Source organism: Dermacentor albipictus, chromosome 2 (genome assembly GCF_038994185.2).
Source record: "Dermacentor albipictus isolate Rhodes 1998 colony chromosome 2, USDA_Dalb.pri_finalv2, whole genome shotgun sequence".
Lineage (NCBI taxonomy): Eukaryota > Metazoa > Arthropoda > Arachnida > Ixodida > Ixodidae > Dermacentor > Dermacentor albipictus.
In genome coordinates this window covers 155,555,649-155,573,603 of record NC_091822.1, presented here as the reverse complement: position 1 = coordinate 155,573,603, position 17,955 = coordinate 155,555,649, and the positions used below count along the sequence as shown (strand labels likewise).

The window sequence follows — 17,955 nt, the reverse complement described above, 5'->3', positions numbered from 1 at the left end:
CCTCATTAAAACAAAGTTACATCTGACATGAAAATGCGTTCACTATATCTCATATTCTTTATAAGCATATATTCCTTACACGTTTATATTGGTGAGACACGTCATATGTTCACTTCGTTACATCCAATAATTCATTGTACCGAAGTTCAACTGTATATTTTCTTCTATTGTCCTGAAAAATATGCATTAACAGTGGTCTACTGCACCTTCACAAGATACCACCTAGACCTTGCAGCAAAATAAACATTGCTGCTGAGTTTTAGAGAGTCTCATTGCGACTGGATCTGCAAGTTAATATACACAGAATACCACAATAGTGCTTGCAGCAATGTTTCAGTCAGAAACATGAGGAAGAAAACAATTGCCACTGATTCTGAAGCTAAGCTAAATCTCCCATTTCTCAGATCATGAACTGAAATTATCACTGGCCTCGGAGAACACAACAGTGTAATAAAGTGTGCATTACCTAATGCTATTTTCGGTTAAACAACATATTGTTAAACCTGTTGCTTTATTTTGATCCCCCAACAGTAGAGCTCAGTGAAATAATTTAAGTTCCAAATGAAGTGACATATTTCCTTGCCTATTACTCGCAAGAATGGGCTCGCAGTCGTCAGGACCACATGTGTTGTCCCGAGAAATTGTTGCATCACAGACACACACACAGAAAAAAAAAATAAACAAACACATCAAGGTAAAAAATAGATCATAAAAGTCAATATATGTGCCTTTAAAATCATTGCCTTTCATGAAACCCCCTGCAGGATGCGTGCTCTCTCTTGGCCCAAACATTTTTTGTTTTGTTTTTTCGTGGCAAGTCCCAAAACAATCCAGTCACACTCAATAACTTCCATTTGACCAAAGTCTCCAAGGTGAACAAACCAACGGGCAACGAGTTTAAACCGTGGAAGAGGTGAGGAGGAGCAAAATGGGGGGAAGGGGAATTGCAGCGCTGGTTTGCTGGCTCACGCGTACGAAAGGTGTCAGGGTTTAGAGCCAGTAAGCCTCCCCATCTGCTATAACGCCCACAGGTTGGTTACCGACCTACTATCAAACTTAGCTCTGTTGTACCCCAACGACAAACAACACAACGGCAGATAGAAGAAGACTGCCCCCGGCGGAAGACCTAAAGAATACTTGAAAATGCCAAGATTTTCTGCCTCCCTCATCATCATGTCTGCATAAGTGGTGGCAAAGGAGTGGAGAACAGGGTGGCTCTCGGGTACATAGAGGCTTGTAGCAGAAGGAAATAGGTTACTTCCCACAGTGCATGTATAGTATATGTACATGTATAACTTGTAGATTTGTTAGATATCAGTTATATATATATATATAGTTTTTTTATTTGTCTCCTATGTACATTACAAAACTATGGCAATAATTACTTAGCATTTTTTTTTTCTTACTCTTAATGGCAGTTCCAACAATGGGGGTGTTGAAAGTAGCTTATAAAGGGAACGGGCTTATACTTCCATTTTGGCAGCTAAGTGGGAAGGTGAAGAGAGGTCAAGAATAAATGGGGGGCAGCAGTTCCTAGACACACCTACACACTATGTACGACTCTCACATTTCTGCTCTCCGCGTAGAGAGATGCAAGGCTTTTGGAAAAGAGGTTGGTTGGGGAGGGGATGAGGCCTAGAGTGCCATCTATGAGCTCACCCAAAAAGCTCGCAATCTCGTCAGCGGGGGATGACCGAGTGTGCTCCCACTTTGAAAACGTCTTTGCAGCCAGCACGTCAACAATGTCTACTAACACGCGTGATGAGAAGAATTAAAAAAGAAATAAAAGAATAAATGAGAGTCCCTTGTCTTCCAATTTTTAGGAAACTTTTGCATGCATCTTCCACTTCGCTTATTTGACAACTCTGCAACAATCAATGTAACTTTCGTTCAACAACGCCACGGATCTCGGACAGAGAAGGCCGGGAAACAACTGACGTGCAAGATGACAGCGCTAAAGAAAGAAATGTCTGCTCGATGATTAGATTCTCGCAAAAACTGTGAAGAGCCAGCAAAGTGTGTGACGTCTGTGTGTGTGTGTGTCCATGCGCGCTGGAGCACTCTCCTCACGCCACCGGTTTGAGCACTGACACCTTGGTCGACACGCATGCAACAACAGGCTGGAAAAAATTTAAAGCCAAGAATGGGAATGACTGAAATTAGCAAACAGATGTATCACAAGAGCATGCCAAGCTGGGACAAATGTAGAGTGTTCTACTGTGTAAAATTAGTTGACAAATAACTAGACAATGAGTAATGCGCAACGCGAAGACTTAAAAGTAATTCTCAACTAGGAATGACCTCCCACGAGTGGCATGCTTGCAAAAAAAGAAAAGGTAAGTTTATAACATGATGCCTGCATCCAACCAAGTTCCATCAAAACAGCAACATCCAAGAATTGACAGGCAAACATCGACTTGGAAGGCTTTTGCGATAAACCTCCAAGAATTGTAAAATGTTTGTTGTTAACAGTGAAAATGTTGTACTGTCCAAAAGGTGATGTTCATCATTTGTCTTCTCTTTTTTTTTCCTCGTATACACACACATATATACAAACACGCACACACACACACATATATACAATTAATTCATGCATTGAAAGTGCTAGCCTTTGTCAAGACGTCAGCTTGGCCACAATGGGCACAGTACAAAAGGAATTGAGAAGGAATGTTACGCAAGAAGGAAACGACAGGTGGCCATGCCTGGCAAACACAAAGAACAGTCCGGCATGCCGCACCAGTAGAGCAAAGCCAGCACGGACTTTGCCGACGCGTTCGGAGGAATGAGCCGACAAAATAGGAGCGACGCCTCCCATCAATATGTCGCGAGGCAGTGGCAGTGAGTCGGCACAGAGTCCAGAGCACTCAAAGAGAAGGTAAACAGAAAAAGAGAGCCGCCCACCACAGGCGGACACCGAACACGACGAACAAAGCCGTTGGGCAACAAACACTGCACACCAGTCGGGAGGAGGGAATGGGGGAGGGGCCAGTGCAGTGCCATGCTTGGAGAATGGGGGTCGCCCGAAAAAGTTACTGTGGCAAAAGGAGACTGCAGAAAAAGTGTCTTGAGCAGGGAAAGTGCAAGGCCTGGGTCCTAAACCACTTAAAAGCCCTCCGAGGGCCAGGTGTAGTGAGAGGGTCAGTTCATGCAGTCCACGGGTCAGGGAAAAGAGGCGGCCTGCCGCCACTGATGAGATGAAGTGAAACAGCCTTTGAAAAAAAAAGCTGCAAGGAGGGCTGATGTTAGCACCAAGCAAAAGGAAACAAGGGGCCCGTGAGGACGTGTCAGGTTTACGGAGCGGGCAATGTAAATGAGCATAGAAAAATAGCACTGAACAAGACAAAGGGTTCTCTCTTGAATGAGAAAAGGCATACTACTCCGTTTTCGCAGCCTCTACAAAGCTTTTAGGTACCAAGCATAAAAACACAGAAGATACAGTGCGGTGAGAAGGAATAACACCACTCGAATGTGAGCTGACACTTCAATCCAGAGTAGGAAAAAGTATGGGGGGATGTTAAACACTGGTGGCACTTGCTACTACATATGTTGACCTAGTTGTGCTTGCGTGACCCATCAAAGGAGCCAGTGGCGCATTGCTGCATCCCGATACAATGCCATGGTGTTGGCTGGCATCTCGAAAGGAGCAGCAATTTTTAGCACCGCCATTTAACCGGGCAAGCAAGGCTTCTCCCGTGCCCCAAAAAAGTGGCAGTGGCAATTCTTTGGCATATGGCCTCTACATGAGTCGAAAAAGAAAACGGAACGGAAACACCAAAAAGCACTGACACCTCTTATCAAAAGTACCCGGGGTGTTCCATAATGCCATAATACTGTCCGTTGTAGATGACTCCGATTTCCCTGAGCACCTCGCCACGCAGCGTTGCCTTGATAGTCCAATTGTGAACGTCAGCACTCTCCCGCTCACGCTCTAGCCGGTCCACGTCGACGATGCGCGACCCAAGCCTCTCGAGGATGACGCCAATGTCCCGGATGGTGAGGTGCCGGTCTTGTTCTAGCGAAAGCTGGTCTACCAGGAGCAGGTAGCGCTCCGTCAGCTGCTCTTCCTCGCAAGCAGTGTTCTCTGTGTCCGACTCCGAGTCATCAACGGCGGGGATTCGTGCCTCTTCTGTCACCTCCAGAAACCGAACGTGCTGCCCCTTGCTACCCGACGTAGATGGCTGCGGTTGCTGTGGTGGTGCCATCCTCTGCATGCCCGAGGTGCCAGGAAATGGGCCTCCACGCGGAGGAAACTCCTGAATGGGCGATGTCGCCACCGACTTGTTCACCTGTATCTGGTGTGACCCGTGCAGCGCAGCACAGTGAAAGTCGCACTCTGCGTGGTTGTGGTCGGGGCTTCCCGTCCCGTTGTTGCCGTTCGAGGACGGGGCGGCAGCTGTCGTTGAGTCGCGTGACCCCGTCCGTGGAGGCAGTGTGCGCGACTCTGGCCGCGGTCCCAAGCCTTCTAGCGTCAGCCGGGTCCGCGGAACAGTGCCGACGGCGCCTCCGTCCATGGCTCCGGCGGCTTGCGCTTCCTGTGAGGAGACTTCTACGCGAAGCACCCCACCAGGCTCGGAGCCGGGTCCGCGGCGCCCTTGGCACTTTTCGTGCTGGTCCCAGTGGAGCACGACTGTGACGCGCCCTTTGTTGTCCATGATCTTCCACGAGGGCTGCAGGTCCATGAGTTCCAGGCTGGCAATGGCATCACACACGATGCGTGGTATTGCTGTGATGGCTGAAGTGGGGTAAGCAGGGACGAGGGTCGATAGAACAACCCAAGAGAATTTCGGTATTGGAACGTGATTGCACATGTGCACAGATTACAGTGATGCAAGATGCAGCTAGTGTACTGATCAAGACAGCCTAATGCCTGCACATCTTTTTGGATCTTGTTAGTCCTAATATCTGCGCTTAGTATCGTATACAAAACTCAAACAAGCAAGGTTTCAGTGATGAGCAGCTATGATGTTGTGATACTACAATTTTAGTCATGCAGACATAATGAGCAACGGTATGTCTGAGGAAACTGCATTAAATCAGTTAACTAGTTGTGATCTAAACACGAACAAAGCACTCAACAGTTCTATTTTAAAGAATGTGTTCAAAACTGTGCAATGAGCTGCCTTTCTTGCCACAATTTCCCTATATTTAAAAGGAAAGTGATGTGGTGTCATGTTCTCACAATGGTTATTACACAAGTGCATGTGTTTCAAGAAGAAGAACAAATGAAAAGCGAGAAAGTAAACAGAACTTTATTGGCATCAGCTCAAAAAATTTAACAAGAAAATAAATGCATGAAACAAATTCATACGGAGAAAACTCAAATAGAAAATGCACATACAAAATATGGGCAAATAACTATAACATAAATATAATATCAAAATCAGGCAAAGTAGTGGAATGCAGCAAACATTGCGTTCTGTATACATGCAACTCATTTGTTGAAACCAGACCACATTTTGTAAGGTGGATGCAAAAATAAGTCAAATGCTGAACAGAGAAAACATGTCTACTCATTTATTTCTAGGTTGGTCAATAACTGATAACCAATAACACAGTGTAGCCATAAATGATAGCAAAAGACGGAAAAGCCCAAAAGCGAAATCCGAAGAATGACAGTTCACCCGTTTCAGCCCTTTGTATTTTTTTTCTGGTATTTCTATATGCCACATGTGCATGTGTTTAGGCATAATGGCTTGCATGGTGCGATGTGTACAAATGCTAAGCCAAGAGCAGCAGTGGCGCAAAGATCCGAATATCAAGTATAGAGTACATTCACATAGGCTCGGCTGTGCAAGTCCTGTGACCATTTTTCCAAAACAAAAGAAATGATGCAACATGTTCTTGCAGATTTCATTCGATCAAGTCAGGAAATTCTTAAGAGACTTAATTCGGGAAACATTAAAGAAAATCGAGGATTGCCTTCTTCTTAAAAGGATTTTTAAAGTACTGCTAATTTATCGATGGGCCTAAACTTGAGCACTTGTGAATATTAGAGCCGCCTAGGGCAAAGAGATTTACCTCAAATTTCAACGACTTTCATGGCAACCAGCTGCAAAAATTCTCAAACCGTGCTTTTTACGGATAGGGAGAAAAAAAAAAGTATCGATTTTGACCAATACTGTGCAATGTTCCGTTTTCCAGATTTTTTTTTTCTTATCATCATAGCGGTCATACTCTGTAATATTTCATTCCAATTGATGCTACTGACTCATACTCTATCACTAAAAATTTTAGAGGAGCCGTAACCACAATACTTTTTGTTTGAGAGCCAACCAAAGTGCAGATTTGGATAAATTAGCAGAAAATGTTTCTGACTGACCGGGTGCTGATATATTTTTTATGTTAAGAGATATTTACTTCTCACAAAACTAAGATTGATTTCTTCTGCCTTGGCACTCAGGCAGCAAAACAGACTTTTCTGTTTGAAATTACAAATGGTCACCAAACATGCCCGGCTGAACTTATCTGAACCCTACACCGTTACGAACTCAGGCAAGGCCCACACTTTCTCTCTCATGATTATTATTCAATGCAGCCTTGTACGGATGTAGCGGTAAGAGTCAAAGCAGCGATAAGACATTGAAGCTGGCAAACAACTCGCACACACTGTAAACAGTGGCACAACCTATACTAGTATATGGAAGCTTCCTACTAACTGTAGAAAAATCCACGTAGAAATGTAATGTCAAGCGTAACTGCCCTGCACTTTTTCTTCTGCCATATTTTTTGTTTGCTGTCAAGTTGAAGGACCATTCCACATACGAGTGTGGTCCTTAACCAAGTGTGTGTGTGCAGTAGCAAAAGAAAACTAATGCCATGTGCAATGCTGTAGCGTATAAACAAAAACAAAAGCACAGTGTCCTGTTTGGCAGATCATGTGTGTTCAGCATTACATATGCAAACCAAAATGCTGTGTTCTTTATCAGTTAACCAAAAGGAGTGCACCACAAACCTCTCGAGGCTTTTTCTGCCTTGAATAACTAGCTATCTAGCCTTGCACAGAATGAGCACCACAATTTTTTTGAGCTGGAGGTTTATTGAGAAAAATGACACCCGTAAGCTAAAGCACATAACCAGGGATACTGACATCCCTCAATGATGCCAACTAGCATCACAGAAATAAAAAAAACAAATGAAAAAAGAAAGAAATGTGTGGCAACTACACGCACTCAAACTATAAACGGCTCTGAGCTGTGACATGATATGCGATATGTCATGTCATATCATGTTGTGTATGTGACATGACGTGTGATAACAGCAGAGAGAGAGGAACAATGATAAGCATTAAAACGTGATAAAGGGCAGAAAGAAAATTAATTGGATGAAAACAATACCAACTGCTAATAAAAGGTGAAACAACCACGGAACTAAAAACCAGGATATAAAGAAACGTCTCAAACTTCAAACCTTCACATGTGTGTTCGGGCTGTGTATACTGTGTTCATCTCTCTCTCTCTCTCTCTATTTTGCTTCTTATCACGCCATGTTTTTCTTAATTTCTTTGGATAATATGCAGACAGCAAGAACCTGCAGGAAACCCCGCACTTTAAAATTTTCTACCATATTCATTGATTGCTTCCATCAGTTTTGCAGTTTTAAACAGTTCTGGAAAAAGCAAATTTTTATATAATGTGACCGTTTACGCATGGCTACACAAGGAGTTGTCATGCAACCATGAAAGGTGGCTCAAATGAAGTAGTTACCTCCCAGGCCCTAGAAATGTGTTCCTGGAACCACCTTTTATAACAATTGATTTTATTTTTCAGTCTTATTTATTTTATTGAGCAGTCAATTTCACGCTAACCTCATTACTTCAAGCACTTGAACAAGCACGAAATAACTCTACCTGTTTTATTCTTTCCAATTACAACTTTGCCACTAGTACATACTTATTGAAAACTAACCTAACACTCACTCCACTAGCTAACCGCCGCAAGGTCGCCCAACTTTCGCTATTTCATAATTTTTAATCACACCACACTTTACGACAACTGTTGCGGCCTCGGTACATTTCAAACCGCGTCGATCATCGCAGTAAGGTTGGAACTGATTCATGTCATACGAAGTCTTTCTTTCAGTCTCTCATCCCCCGTACATCTAAGGAATGGGACCACCTTCCCTGAAGTGTCGTAGCCATCGCCGATAACATAACTTCTCTGCAAAACATTAGCTAACATTGTACGATCAGGAGAATTATTGTGTTACCAGAACTCGCAGCACTTGTTTGTTTGCATTACACAACTACTCTGTAACCACTCCCCTCGTTAATGCCATACGGCCCCGAGGGTATCTTAAAGAAATAAAAATAAATAGATTACAGTAATGCAGGCATGTCCAAAACAATGACATGAGGCAAGAAGAATAGCAAATGAAATGGGCAGAAAAAAAAGAGAGAAAAAAGAAACTGTACCTGGTACCTGAAGGATTGCCAAATTTTTGTTTGAATGTCACAGCAGTAAATTAACATCAAAAATGAGGCTATAAAAATTTAGTGCAACACCACCAGTCTTTATCCACATGATAAAAATGCGACTTGCTCCACAATATCTTTATCGGGAGAGAGCAGAGGAAAGCAATCGAAGAAAGGATTTGCAAATCCCGTCAAATGTGGGCCAAGTTTCACCAGGTGAATATGGCAAAGCAAGAACGTTAACTGTTCTCTCTCTCGAGATGCTCACCTGCCCTGAGGGCCTCGACTCCGGGTGGTAGCCACTTTTCATTTGGCTGGAGCATTAGGAATATTGTGTCCCTTTCAGTTCGCTGAAAATAGTTCTCATCTTCCACTTCGGTGCCATCTGCTTCGAGCACGACCTTCAAGTCGAATGGGTTGTTGTATCCTAACTTGGCAGCTCCTGGAGGAGAGAACATCATGTATGGAATGCGGGAACCTCTAGCACAATGATACAAGTTACTCGAAAGGTTGGGCCCATTAACTATGAGCCTGGAACAGCATAAAAGTTGAACCTTGTTACAACAAAGTCACATCCAACATGAAAATACCTTTGCTATACCCGGTATTCGTTATAAGCATATATTTGTCACATGCCGATAATGGAGAGAAACATTTTTGAATGACTTTGTCATATTCTACATATCATTATATCCATGATGGTTATACTAAGACTTGACCGTAGGTGAACAAACCAGGGCTTATATAGAAGGCCACTTTTCAGCAAGTCTACATTTCACACTTCTCAGTTAATGCTGTAGAAACTGTGCAGACAGTGTGGTTGCAGATGTGTCACTTTGCACATTTCACAGTGAAGTTCTTTTTCGTCTGCAATGCTCTCTCTGGAATAAATATTCTTCAAATAATTACAACTTGTGAGTATAAGGTTACATCAAATCACATATAATTTGCGCATCTTCGTGCTCCCACTATGCGACTCACTATTTTTTGGTTTCAAGTGTCATTGTGGCATTGAGTGGCATTGAGCTTCGTAGCATTGCCTGCTATATGTGGAACGAAGCACAGACTGAACAAAGAATGCAGAGTGTAAAAGTCTTATCTGATGTATAGTGGAACCTGTCCACAAGTAGCAACGCAGCATAAGCCTGTGATACCTTGTGGCCATCCGAGATGTCACCATATCATATACCTGTAAAATTTGCATGCTGCCTGTGTGATTTGCTATGCATAATGCATGTGCACGTGGTGCAGGGAAACCGAACATCTGGAGATGCCAGAGTCACATTGTCATGGGACGAGAGAGTAGAATGTCCCCACACATTTTAATGACATAAACGTCGTTGCCCTATGTTGGGTGCCCACATATGCGAAAAAGCCAACTTAACAGCTTTGAAAAAGGCTCATGACCAGCATTAAGAAATTATGCATAGCACAACTATATGAAGATAGGCTGGTTGGTTCAAGTTCAACATCGTGTTGCCTGTGTCATCCAGCTTGTCTTGCCTAACTTTTCGCAGTGATTACAATGGATATAAGTGGGCTTTGTGTGCACTCCATTTATGAAAATTCATGTGCAGGAAGTGGCATGCTCTAAACAGGCTCAATGGGTACCTCGAATACAACAAGGTTTACACATACAACATGATCGGCTTCCAAGCCAGACTCTTGGCACAGGATGCCATGAAACTAATCAAGCATCAGAGTGTGGACGACCATTCCAGAGACGTCAAGGCTCTGCTCGGTCTGGACGTTGATAAGGCTTTCGACGTGTTCCACACCTTCATCGTTAAGACCATTTTGGATGAGGATAGCTAAAGGGGCTTGTTAATATGGTATATCTTATTTTGTTGTAGCGCAAGCTGAACAAGGACAACAGAAAGGCACATCTGACACACACAGCGCTAATGTGGGCTGTGTCAGATGTGCCTTTCTGTTGTCCTTGTTCAGCTTGTGCTACAACAAAATAAGATATACCATTTTGGACGTGGGTCTCGGTTTGAGATTACACAGCTACATTAGCTCTTTTCTAACGAACAGGACGGCCAAGCTTCACATAGGAAACTTCCACTCCGAAGATGTGCCCTTCGGAGGACGGGGCACTCCTCAGGGCACCGTATATTCCCCACACTGTTTAACATCTGTATGATGTCTTCGGGTCCTGGGTATGTTTGTCGAATTTGATGGCAGGAACGGAATGGCTCTCTGCAAGATTATCGCAGACGAACAACGCTTTCTGCCTCGTTCGCAGAATCACAAACCGACGCCGAGGCATGAAGGAAAACAATCTCAGGCTAATCAACGCCTTTGTACTATGCCACTTCACGTACACGATTTATATGCACAACTGGCTCAGAGTGGAGCGAGACAAGCTCACTATCCGTCAAGACCCATACCGAGGGAATTGCCGACATCCAAGAATGTGCACAATTCACTCGCCTGACCGCCACAGTGGCAGGTAAATGCATTCTCGAAGAGCTGGGCTACTACCCTGTGCGATTCCCAGTGGTCAGTACCCCGACCCCTAGGTGCATTCGAGACAAGTTTGAAGTGGGCCCATGCCCCGAAACGCCCATCCCGTCCACAAGGCGGGCAGACGCAAGGCCAGAGTAGCAGCGATCCTCAAACAGATCAAGCAACAAGACATCACAGCAAGCTTAGTCGACGCCGCGGAGTACAGTGATGGGAAGACCTTTGCCATTGTCATGGTCGACTCCAGCAGGAAGATTTCCAATAGCACCTTGATTCGCACTTCAGACCCTGAAGTCGCCGAGCAAGCTGCCATCGCCCTCGCCCTGTTAGACAGACGTGGGTCTGAGATCTACAGCGATTCCAAAACAGCAGTTTGGGCTTTTCAGAAGGGTTGCATTGACAAGCAACCAACTCATCTTTTTAGCATCTCGAGTCCATAAGCTCTCACGCATCGTTCGATTCACTGGTTTCCCGCTCCCGTAGGGTTGGTCGAGGGTGCTTCCCCGAACCTCAATGAGTCTGCTCACGAGGCTGCGCGCGACCTCACCGACCGCGCTTCCTCTGTAAGAGGCGCCGACTCCCCTCCCCACTAGGGCCACAGGGATGCTCCTGCTACTCACAACAAGGTTATGAAATTCTTCTACATGTCTAGAAGGGTCTTTCCACCCCCTCATCCCAAGTTATAGGGCGCCAGCAATTTTTCTTAGACTGTTAAAGACCAGCACATATCCGTGTCTCGCCGTTCTACATGAAGTTTACCCCGATGTATGTCATGATGACGCCTGCCCGTCCTGCGGGCAGACCTCCACTCTAGCACACGTGCTCTGGGAGTGCGTGTCGAGATACCCCAAGTTCAGCAAAGAGGAGTAGGACTCACTTCTGCATAGCCCCGCTCTAGACAAGCAAATTCTTGCTGTTGGGTGTGCCCGCGACCAGGCTGGTGGGCCAGACCTGCTGGTCCCAACGTGGGATTAGCTGAGTGTGTAACAAGTTCGCATCTTCTCCAGACCTCCAATAAAGTTCTTTCACTCACTCCCTTCCTCATTCAAGTGGCATGTGAAATCTGTGTCACCAAATCCTCTGACCTTTTGCAGCCTGAACAGGGTAAGCATCTTTAAATTCCACATTATTGGAGCACATCAGACCTCCTAAACTGATTGCGCAGCATTGGAAGTTCTGTGAGCTCAGTTTACTTAATTAGTTGTTCCTGAAATGGTTGTATGCCACAGTATGCAGAGCACATATAGGGACTACATTCTATATCCAAATACAGCTAACTACTGTCAAATTCACAGCGCTTAGTTCAGCCTTCCTTACTTCATTTGGACTGCACTTAAAATTATCCTAAAAAGGCCCATGCCTTTAGATGCTTATTTGAATTCAATCACTGGGCATTTTGAACTAATCCTACATGTCTGGCAGGAGTCAGGTTAACTGTAATGCTGATGCAGCAGAAACTGCAACAAGTTTACATATCTAGCAGCAGTCCAGCAGCAGCTGAGTTTATGCAGTCCAGCAACGAGTTTATGTATCCAGCAGCAGCTGCTGAGAGCCACTAGTGCCACATTATAATACTGAGGTTGCATGGGCACAACAATTAACGGTTTTATTGAGTTAGAAGCTGTACTGCAGCAGGCACCAGTGAAATTTCATGTGAAATTTTTTTTTTTTTTGATAGGAAGAAATACGAATCCACCTGAAATTTCTTGGAAAACTTGTGTAATGTGTAGAGAAATATTTCTGAGGGACGCAATGATGGGCACTATCATAATGGACGGAAACATGAACAGCGGAGTGCGTGATTTTCGGTGCATGCTGTGCTACCTAACAACGCCCATGGTAAACTGCTGTGCAGGCACGGTAACGTTACAGGGTCTTGGGCTTCATGTCCTGCTGATACCTTCTCAACTGTACCTAACTTTATTAGAATTTTGATGTCATGCTGGTGGAACATTGCAAGTGTCTGCTTTAATGCAATACTCGTTGATAGATACAGGCGGGCACAGATATTTTTAATGCAATTAGCATTCTACGGGAATTTCACACAGTTTGCCGGTCCGTTTGTTTGTTCATATGTCCTTGGCTAACTTCTTTACTGCCAGCTAGAGTCACTGAGTAGCCCATGGTCTAAAGAGCAAAACATTGGCCGCTGTGCTGAGGGAACAGTGTTCGAAAGCAACTGTCGGACCTACTTGGATCACAAGAGTATGTGGCATTGAGGACATGCCGCTCTTTGATGAAACTCTTTAATGCCAATTTGGGTTACTGAATGTAGCACTTGCTAATGACAAAAACGAAAAACACCCTCTAAAATTTATCCTGTGCTGGGAGGAAATTAACATGCGTAGCATATGTCCAGACAATCTCATCTAAAGATGTATTCACACACGTGCCACATGCGGACTTCAAGGTGGCACTACTGGTGCAGTGTGTCGAGAGGGATATGCAAGAGAGGAGCCCACACATGCCTTATAAGGTGACCAGTTTTGGCAGCGGAAATACGGTGCGTCGCTACATTACTTCAATGCTAATCACACTGCTAATCCCATTAACGTCCACATACATCGTGAGATGGGTTCTGCCGGAATTTCGATGCGTTAGAATTATTAGGGTACTTCACACATTTTTTGGGGGGGCCAAGTATGTATCTAATCATTTCCTGCCTACCAGGATCACTGGGTAGTCTGTGATCAAATAGGCAGCGCACTGAGCTGCGGTACTGAGGGAAAGGGATTCGAAACCAACCGTTGGAACAACTTGGGCCACCTAGTATGTGGCAATGTGTATGCGCCCCTCTTCAATGAACCTCTTTCACGCCAACATGGGTCAGGGTCGCACTGAGCTGCGGTACTGAGGGAAAGGGATTCGAAACCAACCGTTGGAACAACTTGGGCCACCTAGTATGTGGCAATGTGTATGCGCCCCTCTTCAATGAACCTCTTTCACGCCAACATGGGTCAGGGTAGAGGCGGGACTGGGTAGGAACTGCTGTTCGAAGAGCATCTTTGACGCCAACTTGAAGCACTGCGTACATGCCACTCGATCGGTGCTGGTCTTCAACAAACATCTCTGATGCCAACTTGGGTTTCTAGGTATGCGCCAGTAGGTGTGCACCACTCTTCCATGAGCATCTTTGACGCCAACTTGGGTGACTAGGTATGTACTACTGGAAATTTGCCGCGTTACAACGACAAAAGAGATCCCTTAAATTTCTCTCATGCCGAGTGGAATCAAACCCTTGTCACAAGGGTTCCTCACGGGCAGCAACCCAACGCTTTAGCAGGTGGTGCCAAAAATGCACTGGGGATGTGCTGCTTCCCAAAGATTTAGTGTGGAAGCTTGGGCTTGTTGGTGATTCATTGGCTTCATGAATAAACTGTTGCAAGTCAGCACTGTGTGTCTTTTTTGTGCTGTGTCCTTTTTCCAAAGAATGTCTTTCACGCCAATGCTTTAGTGAGCTGCGCCATGAATGCACTGGGTATGTGCTGCTCTTCAATGAACCTCTGACTAACTTGGGTCACTGGATGTTTGTTACTGGGTGTGCGACAAGTGAGGAAACAATTCTCAGTGTTGAAGTCAAGGGGTTTGAATCTGTGGCACTACATCTTGCTGCGCAAGAATCTGCATTCACAAGTAGTGTAGCGTTGGCTTTGCTGCATAGAACTACTGAAACAGAGCACAGCATTTATTTCAATTGACTGACTATCTTACACAGACTGCACATCAGCCGCACATCAACATCTAAAAGATTGCATGATTCAATCAATTCCCATGCCTATATTCGATCCATTAAAGTGTCTAGGGACACCTTGTAAGAAACAACTCTTTTTTATGCAGTGCCAAATGACAGACAGCTGAGGCGCTCACCCCCTGCTTTTTTTCTGTAATATGCTTAAACTGCTTCCCATTCTGTCTTAGTTTTTTTTTTTTGCTTAAAAAAATCATGCTGGGAAACATAGAAATACATACAGACTTCTTGTAGTGTTAAGCAAGTGGCTACCATATCCTTCTCGGACGTCACTTTTGTACTGTCTTGTGCTATCACTGAATCAGATAGAGTATATATATTTTCTGCCCCTCACGCAATACAGTGCATCCGACTGCCAACAAGCATTGCAGGAACGCAGAGGCTTGCAGCGCTCCACCAGCATGATACCAAAATTCTGATTTGGTGAGTGATAGTCAAGATGCGAGCAGGATACGAAGCCTGGAACCCTACAACTTAACGGCAGCCGTTTACTGTGAGTGCAGTTAGACGGCACAGCAGGTTCCGAAAAGCCACGTGCTCCACCGTCCGCGTTTCACTCCTTCGTGATAGAAATTAGTTAGAAAAGTCAAGGAACGTTGTGAAATGTTTGTGATGGGGTGTGAAGAACCTGACCTTATACATTAACAAAAATTTCACGCATGTATTCAAGCAAACATGTGTGAGCAGCCAACAATTTTGAGTGTTGGTATTTTCTGTAGCCTTTTGTGCATTATTTCTGCTTATGAAGGGTTCCTAGCAATTGGAATTTTTCGAAAGCTTCCAAAATGCATTGCTGCTTCAAAAAAAAAAAAAGTTTCGTACAGTATGCATGAAAAGTCAATTACTAGGACACAAATACTATACCAATTTACATAATGCTGTCATGCCTACTAGAATAATCAATATGTTTTTTTTTTAACGGTGTAAAGTATGTGAATGCACATTCTAAATTTACACAAAACACAATGCTATGGAGGTATGCCAAATGACATTTCTATGCGGCTTGCGAAAGGACGAATTCATGTAACACTTTAATAGCTATTGGGCAAAGCCGCAATAGGCCCTATGAAAGAAGTCCAGTTGAAATGATGGCTCTGGGAGGAAACCTCCCTTCCTCATCAAATAAGTATTAGTGATATACTGCGCTGATTTCTGTCTTTAAATTACCTACTCTTCTCAAATTCTGAAATGTTTCCAAGGAATCCAGTTTTTCAACATGATTGGTGAATAATTCCTGTCACCTGAATTTGACATACAGTGCTAGTCAATCAATGTCGAAACACTACCCAGCAGCGAATACAAACCTCGAAGGCTCAAATACGTATCCATTACTTCATTTTATTGTGCATCTTACGAATTAAGGCAACATGTGATCACCAAATTAAAGGGGAAAAGAGAAGAATGTGAAGTTATTGCTTCAGCTAGTAATCAGCAAAAAGCAGACAGCAGTAGCGGCCGATTATTGTTCTTCAAATGATACAAAAATTAAAGTAAATGCCAACCACACAATCTTCTTGAAAGTGCATGCCAAAACTGACCTGACTCAATACAAACAATAACTGCATTTGCCTGATTTTATGACAAAGACCAAAAATACACGACAGTCAATACAGAAGCGATTCTTTTATGACTAAAGCCAATAACTTGAAAGTGGGTGACAAACATTAAATGCAGAAGTGAGCCTCTACTGATGATACTTATTGTATTTCACTAGAATTAATTTAGGACAGTCATATGGCTACAATGATAGAAATGTACACGAATGTTTTCACACAATTATTTAGAATGACAATTGTGGATAAAATATATATAAAAAAATTAGGCTTTGTTCCTTTTCCGTATATTTAACATGTCAGTACATGGCCCTTTCTTTTGTTCATCATGAAAAACAGGTGAAAAGGAAGGGGCGCAGGGAGGGGGTGTTGTTAAGAATGGAAGCAACCTTCCTCTCAAGTTAATTGTTACGTTTGTGATACAAATTTGCAGCATCCACCAATCCGAAAAATACCAAAACGACTTGCCTCGCGCTTTCTTCCGAACGGTATTTACAAAAATACTGCAAGATTCCTTCATTCGATTGTTTGTGAAGCAGCAGTGTCAAAAAGATGAACGTGAAACTAGTTTCGAATGTTGAAACGGGTGACATATATTCGCCTCACAAACCACAATATGAAATATAAGTGCGGTTATACGCGATCGCAAACCCTGGAAAACCAACCTTTTGTTCGAAGTTCATCCAGAGACGATGCGACGACACACTTTCTGGTTTGTCTGTCACAGCTCCACACTTTGTGCGGTTTGCCTGCCAAATCCTGCAATCGAACGCACAATAGAGAACCAAGTTATAACTTCGCATCATGTACCTAATTCCTGGCCGTATTCGATCGTTCGGAACGCCGCGATATGATTAAGTCCCGCAGGAATTTCATTCAGTCTACACGCCGTACGTTACTATGCGACACGACTGCGGACACGACGGTATATGGTTTGTTTCATCGGCTGCCTCAGATCTCGCGACGAGATCACTCACGTGCGCGTAGCGCTAAACCCGAGCGTAGCTGCGATCCAAGAGACAAAAATCCCTGAAAAGTCAGAACTTTGGTGCGTTGCAACGCCGGTTACACCGTTCACCAAAAGCAGAGGTGGGCTCCAGAGGGCAAACTAGGACAACTGGGATCGGGCGGCCCCAGCGTTCATCGACCACTTCGCGTGGCCCATCCCTGCATCGTGCTAGCTCGGCCAGTCGTGGGAAAGGCGTTATAAGCCTTCGTGATTTCTCTATTTCGACCAGAAACTGGCCAGACGAAGCCTAACGTGGTCCCGTTTGACATCTGTCGGTTTTATGTTATGGGTGCCCCTTGGCGCTTTCGGACTGCCCGTTGAGCCGCACGGGAGAGAAACCGGGTCAACTCACCTCTGTAGTCATTATAGTCGACTTGCTCGCAGGCTAATTCCAGCCGCAAGGTTCGCCCGCCTCACGCTGATCCCTCGCCATTTCGCGGTGAATCGAGATATTCCAGCAAAAAGATGCACAGCCCTTTGACTCCCACACCATCCGCCTGGCTTGGCTTGTTTGCTTTGTGAACCTGCTGCACTGTTTTGTTTCGTTTTTGTTGTTATTGTTTCACCTCTCTCTCTCTCTTTTTTGCACTCTCAGACCGCAACGTGGTCGCCCAGAAAGCTCAAGCAAAAATGTTTTTTGTCACGAAACAATCTTACGGCACGGAATAAACGATTCTTGCTCAAGGCGTAAAAAAATCAAGTATCCGGAATATCCGCATGGTATCCGTGTAGGAGGCACGGCGGTCGCAGGCTGATTCCCGTATGT

At 44.3% G+C, this 17,955-nt stretch overlaps 1 protein-coding gene across 1 annotated transcript; it reads right to left on the bottom strand.

Annotated features, from left to right (window-relative positions):
• Positions 1-2,666: 2,666 nt before the first annotated feature.
• Drep2 (DNA fragmentation factor-related protein 2) lies at positions 2,667-17,775 on the bottom strand. The gene is made up of 4 exons (XM_065448588.1): positions 17,542-17,775; positions 16,846-16,939; positions 8,679-8,852; positions 2,667-4,732 (listed from the first exon to the last, which is right to left on the bottom strand). Exons 1-4 carry the CDS (start codon positions 17,551-17,553, stop codon positions 3,795-3,797), a joined length of 1,218 nt encoding a protein of 405 aa, XP_065304660.1. The 5' UTR covers positions 17,554-17,775; the 3' UTR covers positions 2,667-3,794.
• Between the last annotated feature and the right edge of the window lie 180 nt (positions 17,776-17,955).